Source organism: Marmota monax, unplaced genomic scaffold (assembly GCF_021218885.2).
Source record: "Marmota monax isolate L192 unplaced genomic scaffold, Marmota_monax_Labrador192_F-V1.1 WCK01_AAM20220418_F8-fsc00109, whole genome shotgun sequence".
Classification (NCBI taxonomy): Eukaryota; Metazoa; Chordata; class Mammalia; order Rodentia; family Sciuridae; genus Marmota; species Marmota monax.
The window spans coordinates 2,792,883-2,800,414 of NW_026695229.1; the positions used below are offsets into that span (position 1 = coordinate 2,792,883).

The 7,532-nt window shown below is 38.2% G+C and overlaps 1 protein-coding gene across 1 annotated transcript; it reads left to right on the forward strand.

Annotated features, from left to right (window-relative positions):
• Positions 1–864: 864 nt before the first annotated feature.
• LOC124088308 (zinc finger protein 883-like) lies at positions 865–5,553 on the forward strand. The gene is made up of 3 exons (XM_046437842.1): positions 865–1,003; positions 1,248–1,328; positions 3,680–5,553. Exons 1-3 carry the CDS (start codon positions 865–867, stop codon positions 5,551–5,553), a joined length of 2,094 nt encoding a protein of 697 aa, XP_046293798.1.
• Positions 5,554–7,532: the final 1,979 nt, after the last annotated feature.

Consider the following 7,532-nt stretch of genomic DNA (forward strand, 5'->3'; position numbering starts at 1 on the left):
TTGGCATACAGGAAGGAAATATTGGGATGCCTCTCTACATGCTTTTAATTTGTAAGTAATTATAAACAATGTTGCTTAAAGTTGGAATCTTTTCAGTATTTAAGTGTAGAATCACCCACTCCATAATCTCTTCTTTCAGTGTTGTGTTTGTGTCGTCATGATCCAGATTCCTTCACCTGGATTCAGCCAGGTGTGTGGTGTTTGTGTGCTGGTGACTGGATTCCTGCTGTCATGAGAACACATGGTTGATACATGGCAGAGCTTAAATGTTTTTGGTTTTTCAGCGAGGGGCAGTCTTATAGTACAAAATAGAACTTTATTCTCCTTCCTCAATTCATCTACATGGAAGTTGTGTTTGGTTCATCAAAGAAATTATTGTGGGTATTTATTCTTGTGTTGTCTTCATACTAAATAATAAGTGTTTTGAACAAGCAAAATTATATTCACACTTTAATCCCTAGCAACAAGGTTGATTTTCAGATCCAGAAGGTAAGCTTGATAATAGCATTAGTAACTAATTAATAAAATGATGCATGACTTTAATCTTAACTACTTAGGAGGCTGTGGCTGAAGGATCATAAGTTCCAGCCAGCATGTACAACTTATCAAGATCCTATCTCAAAGTGAAATGAACAGGGCTGGGTTTGTATCTCAGTGGTAGAGTGCTTGCCTAATATGTTTAATGCCATGAGTATAATTCCCGGTGGTAAAGATAAATAAGTATTTAATTAAAAGGGCAGGATAGTGTATGATTTTTCTTTTCCCTGCCATGTAGAGTACAAAGCAAGCTGCATTCTATGTAAAATTCACATAACCCCCACCCCATAGCACATCCTTTAGACTAGGACTGATGATTTGAGAAATATGCTGTTACAAGTACTAGTGTCATTTGAGGATGTGGCTGTGGACTTCACCTGGGAGGAGTGGCAGGACCTGGATGATACTCAGAGGACTCTGCACAGGGACCCGATGTTGGAGACCTACAGTTCCCTGATGTCACTGGGTGAGTGAAACTCTGCAGTTATTCTCAGAAGCAAGCCCTTTCTATAGTAAACACATGAACACTTGTAGGATTTAATGCTGTTTATATGGAAGATTCCAGTCTATGAAGAATTGATTGTGTTCCCATCTCTAAAAGGCTTACATAGGCTTCTTAGTTGCGTAGCCCCTGAAGTTGAGCTGTTGAAATTCTTCAAAGAACCTGCCTTAATAGTTTGGTAAAGTCTCAAGTTATTTGCCATTAACAGGACATTGCATCAGCAAACCTGAAGTGAACCTGGAGCAAGGAGCAGAGCCGTGGATGGGAGAACTCCCAAATGAGAGCATCAGTGAGTGCATATTGGGCTGGGAGGTCCTGAAGAGGAGAGCCAGGAGATGTTGGCCATGTTGTGCTGTTTTCACAAGCATTCCCCTAGGTCCCAGACATGAGAACAGCTATTCTATATACATAAGACATGTGAAATATAATCACTAAGGAGGACTCTCACATGTATTCCTACCTTCAATTTTGCTGAATATTTTCTTACATTTACACCAAATCTAGTCTCTTAGACACTTCTTAGACATTTTTCTTTGATTTCTACTTTTTCTGATTCTCTGTTATCTCTTATCCTTCATTCTCATGTACTTTTTTTTTTTGCTGTCAGACATTTCTTCATAAATTTCTTTATGCTTCAAGCACATCCTAATGGAGCATATTTTTACTACCATTGATTTTATATTTGTACCTATGACAGCAATGATGGTGATTCTGTGCCTCTCATAGAATTTATTTATGATAATATTTAAATGAGAAGTTCCTGTGTATTGAGTAGGCAGTTAAGAACTGTGAAGAATATTTAACCAGAGCGAGACAGAGAGAAACAGGAAATGTTATAATTTAAAAAGGATGGTGAGAGAAGACAGCCTTAGGGTGATTTTTTTTTGTTCATTGGTTGATTTGTTTTTATGGGGCTGGGCATAAAACCCAGGTCCTTGTGCATACTCGTCAAGCACTTTTCAACTAGGTTATATTTTTAGGGGAATTATTAATATTTACACTGGTTGGGGCTGGGGATGTGGCTCAAGCGGTAGCGCGCTCGCCTGGCATGCGTGCGGCCCGGGTTCGATCCTCAGCACCACATACAAACAAAGATGTTGTGTCCGCCGAGAAATAAAAAAAAAATAAAAAATATTTAAAAAAAAATATTTACACTGGTATTGTTTCAGTTACTGGTTTTGAAATTTTACAGAAAAAAACATAGGTTGATATAAAAAAAAGATCTGGATTTGCAAGCAGACCTCAGTCTTGGAAATGTAAATTTGGAAATTAATAGTGTAAATGTGGTAAAGTTATCCTTAGAAATTCAACAAAGGATTTCATAAATAAAATGAGAGAAGTCCAGAGTCACATATGTGAACCAGAATATCAGAAATCATCAAAGTGAGGATCCAGTATATGAGCATGGAAAGGGGTGGTCTTGGACTTGGGGAAGAGTCAGGAAATTTTGGCCTGAAGCACAACAGAACCAAGGGTTTTACATTGAGCTGGCATTTTGGGGAGTAGAATTTGAATTTAGCATTTCCCTTTTCTCTTTGTGGCTATTATCCTAAAACAACATACACAACGAGAAATGTACAGAAGACTCCACTTTGCATAAAATTAGCAAAAGTGCTAACACTGCAGTGCATGAGATTATATTCCTCAAAAGCAGTGGATTATCAACCAATTGGTACATGTCCCAGGAATAGTGGGGAAAATGCCAGGGCTGTTAATCTCAGAAAGAGCCAGAAAAACACTTTCCAGATATTATGGGCACCAAAGGTGAGTGTTCAGGGTGGGGCTCTGAAGCTTCCTGTACTTGTTTTGGTTCTGAGAACTGGAGGAAGCCAGGTTAAATTAGAAATTGTCAGAAAGCTGTCCTTTTCTAGAGTGTAAAACAATTTTATATTTAGAAAACTCCCATATACTTATAGTCTTTCCCTAGGGAAAAATGAAAACTAAATGAACATAGATACAAAACACTTTCCATTACCCATGTTCCTTCTCTAGGGGACAGTCATTTGACCTGATTCACCCTACAAGGAGCTGGTCACGGAAATTATTGCCACCTTCAAAACAGAATAATGAGAAGAATGTCAGTGGGAGATAATTGTTATAAAAAAAAAGTGGAGATAAAGAACAGGGAAAACTAATGGCAGGGTATAAGCACTCAATGAAGAATTATTGCAAGAAGTAGCTGAATATTTTAACCAAATGTCTGTTTCTTCATGAAATAAACATAGAAAAACAGTTGTGCACTAGAAAAACTACCAGTGCAATTTATTAAATGAACTCAGTAGGAAGAGAATGCAAAACCAATACTTGTTATGTATTTTATAAAATTTTACGCCCATAGGATATGCTCGTACATATACATGAGCATTCCATAGAAATATTTAAGCCAGGTGTGATGACACTTGTCTTTAGTAACTCCAGCCTCTTGAGAATCTGAGGCTGGATGATCACAAGATTGAGACCAGCCTGGGAACTTGGTGGGACCCTCTCAAAAACATGAAGGGCTATAGATGTGGCCCAGTAGAAGAGTGCTTGCCTACTATGCATGAAGCCTTGGGTTCAATCCCAGCTGTCCCATGAAAAGAAGAAATGTTCAGATGTAGTTCATAGGTGTGTTCTTTTTTTTTTTTCCTCTCATTTTAGATGTGAAGAAAATGGATGATTTAATTGAGACTAACCAGGGAAGTCAAGATAGCCATTTCTGGCAAGATGTAATGAACACCAACAACATGTTAACGGAGAAAAGAGATGGGTTAGGAGACACTTTTTCTTTGATCCCAAATTGTATTTCAGATTTGATTATAAATAATGGAAAGTACTCACAAATGACGCCTGAAGAGTTTAATATATGTCAGAACTCTCATCTCTCTTTTGAGCCTGAGGAGATGCATCCTGGAGAGAAATCTGGTGATGACTATAACATAACTGAGACATTCCTCAGATGTCCTGAACATTTTGATCAGCATCAAGAGTGTACTCTCAAACAAAATCAACAAATACAAACAGAGATGACATCCTGTGACTATCTTGAATGTGAGAAAAACATCATTAGCAAATTAGATTTTCCAGTACATCTGGGGACACATACAGGGCAAAGACCCTACTCATGTAACCAGTGTGAGAAATCCTTCAGCTATGGGTCAGACCTTACAGTCCATTGGAAAACTCACACAGGTGAGAATCCTTACAAATGTACTGAATATGTTCAATCATTTTACCAAAAATCCGACCTCAGAGACCCTCAGAGAATTCACACAGGGGAGAAACTATATAAATGTACTCAGTATGGAACAACTTACAGCCGGGAGTCAAACCTCACACTAAATGAGGCTGTCGACACTGTGGTGAAACTCTATGAATGTAATCAATGTGGAAAAACTTTTCGCCAGAAATCACACCTCACTCGACATGAGAAAATCCACACTGGGGAGAAATCCCATGAATGTAATCAATGTGGAAAAACCTTTGGCCAGAAGTCCAACCTCAGGAATCATCAGAGAACTCACACAGGGGAGAGACCCTATGAATGTAAGCAGTGTAGAAAAACCTTTTGCTGGAAGTCACAATTGACATATCATGAGGCTGTCCACACTGGGGAGAAACACTATGAGTGTAAGCAGTGTGGGAAAACCTTTTATCAGAAGTCAGGTCTCAGGAAACATCGAAGAATTCACACTGGGGTACCACCCTATGAATGTAATGAATGTGGAAAATCCTTTGGCCAGAAGTTCAATCTCAGGAAGCATCAAAGACTTCATATAGGGGAGAGGCCCTACAAATGTAATCAGTGTGGAAAAACCTTTTTTTGGAAGTCACAACTGAGTCAACATGAGGCTGTCCACACTAGAGAGAAACACTATGAGTGTAAGCAGTGTGGAACAACCTTTTATCAGAAGTCAGATTTCAGGAAACATGAAAGAATTCACATTGGGGAACCACCCTATGAATGTAACGAATGTGGAAAAACCTTTGGCCAGAAGTTCAGTCTCAGGAAGCATCAAAGACTTCATACAGGGGAGAGGCCCTACAAATGTAATCAGTGTGGAAAAACCTTTTGTTGGAAATCACAACTGAATCAACATGAGGTTGTCCACACTGGAGAGAAACACTATGAGTGTAAGCAGTGTGGAAAAACCTTTTCCCGAAAGTCCAGTCTCAGAAAACATCAGAAAACTCACACAAGTGAGAAATCCTATGAATGTAATGAATGTGAGAAAACTTTTACCAGAAGTCCTACCTCAGGAAACATCAAAGAATTCACACAGGGGAGAAACCTTATGGATGCAATCAATGTGGAAATCCCTTTTCCCAGAAGTCAGACCTCAGGAAGCATCAAAGAATTCATACTGGGGAAGAACCCTATGAATGTAATGAATGTGGAAAAGCCTTTGCCCAGAAGTCAGACCTCAGGATACATTAGAGAATTCACACAGGAGAGAAACCCTATGAATGTAATCAATGTGGGAAAACCTTGGCAGGAAGTCACAGCTGACTGGGAAGAAACCCTATTAATGTAAGCAATGTGAGAAGACCTTTTGCTGGAAGTGTAAGCAATGTGGAAAAACCTTTAGCCAAAAGAAAACATCAGAGAACTCAGAAGTGAGGAACCCTTTGAATGTAGTGAATGTTGAGAATCTTTTACTAGAACTACAACCTCAGGAAGCATCAGACAGCTCTCACAGGGAGAGAAACCCTATGAATGTAATGAATGTGGAAAATCCTTTGCCAGAAGTGAGGGCTCAGAATGCATCAGGTATTCTTACTGGAGAAACCAAATGAATGTAAAGATTGTAGGAGAATGGGCTGGGGTTGTGGCTCAGTGGTAGAGCACTTGCCTAGCATGCGTGAGGTACTGGGTTCGATCTTCAGCACCATGTAAAAATAAATAAAAAAAGGTAAAAAACAAAATTATAGAAGGCTGGCATGGTGGCCCAAGCCTGTAATACCAGCGATTTGGAAGGCTGAGGCAGGAAGATTGCAAGTTCAAAGCCCGCCACAGCAACTTAGCAAGGCTCTGAGCAACTTAGTGAGGCACTGTCTCTAAATAAAATATTTTTAAAAAAATGGGGCTGGAGATGTGGCTCAGTGGTTGAGCATCCCAGAGTTCAATCCCCAGTACAAAAAAAAAAAAAAGAAGTTTCTACTGTGTCATCCTTCACTAAATATGAGATAATCCACACAGGGCAGAAACAACTATCAACATATTCAGTGTTGAAGACCTGTTATCAGAGGTTAGTCCTCAGGAAGCATCAAAGAATTCACAGTGAGAAGAAGAGTATGAATATACACAGTGTGGAAAATTTTTTTTACCAGAAGCAGACCTCAGTAGGCATCAATGAACTCACAAAGTAGAAAAAATCTTATAGCATAAACATACTACACGTCCCCCAAAACTATTTTATTTTCTCTGGGACACAGCCTGCGTTTCTCAGGTTTTCATATGGTCACTATCATCAGTTAACTTAGCTCTGTCTGGGGAATATGGAAAAAAGGAACATTACTTTAAAACCTGCCAACATAAGAACAACCATTCAGTTATCTTAGATTTTTCTTTAAAAAAAAATTTTTTTTTAAATGTTGATGTTAAGAGACATCCAAACTCCACTGTAGTCCTCATTCCAACTTTTAAAGGCATTGGCTGGCAATAAAATCTCAAATAGAACTTAGAGTACTTACAGAACAGGCCACAATTCCAGCTGCTTTGCCTGGTTCTGAGGCTACAATTGATACCATCATTTCCTACTAAAGACGTTGCAATTTTTTTTTAACATTTTTTATTTTTTGGAAGTGGTTGGAAACAATACCTTTTTTTTTTTTTTTTTTAATGTGGTGCTGAGGATTGAACCCAGGGCCTCATATGTGCTAAACGAGTGCTCTACCGCTGAGCCACAATCCCAGCCCCAACAATTTTTAATTTTTAATTGATGTCATACTTTTTAGCATTCTCATTTTTCCCACTTCAGGAACATGCTAATGATGTTTAAATAGGCATCAGTGAACTCACAAAGTGGAAAAAATCCCAAGTACACTCTCTGAGGCATTGAGGAATATATAAAGAGAAAAGATTAAAGAAATTGAAATGCTACATTACAAAATATTCACTTGTTTAGCAGTAAAAAGGAATGAAAAAATATGGGATGAATTGAAAACAATAATGGCAGACAGATCCAACAGTATCTAGAATAACTGTGTAAATGGATTAAGGAATATATCAAAAAGCAGCGATATTCAGATTTAATTAGAAAACAAAATACAACTGTATATGAGTAACTCAAAGTTACAAACAAAAGCAAACAGTTGAAAATGAAGCTATGTACACAGAAACCACAAAAAATTACTAAAATAGCTTTCTTAGTACTAGAGATGGATTTTGAAATAGAGATCCAAGGACATTTTATATGGATAAAAATATCACTCAGTAACATAGAGGAAATACCAACATATATTTAGCAATTAGTTCTGTTCCTCTTCAAGGTGGTGTCTGGAGACACTGAGA

Coding starts and splice junctions, on each gene's coding strand:
- LOC124088308 (XM_046437842.1), top strand. CDS start 865: ATGCTGTTACAAGTACTAGTGTCATTTGAGGATGTGGCTGTGGACTTC. Junction 1,004..1,247: donor CAGTTCCCTGATGTCACTGG/GTGAGTGAAACT, acceptor TGCCATTAACAG/GACATTGCATCAGCAAACCT. Junction 1,329..3,679: donor ACTCCCAAATGAGAGCATCA/GTGAGTGCATAT, acceptor CTCTCATTTTAG/ATGTGAAGAAAATGGATGAT.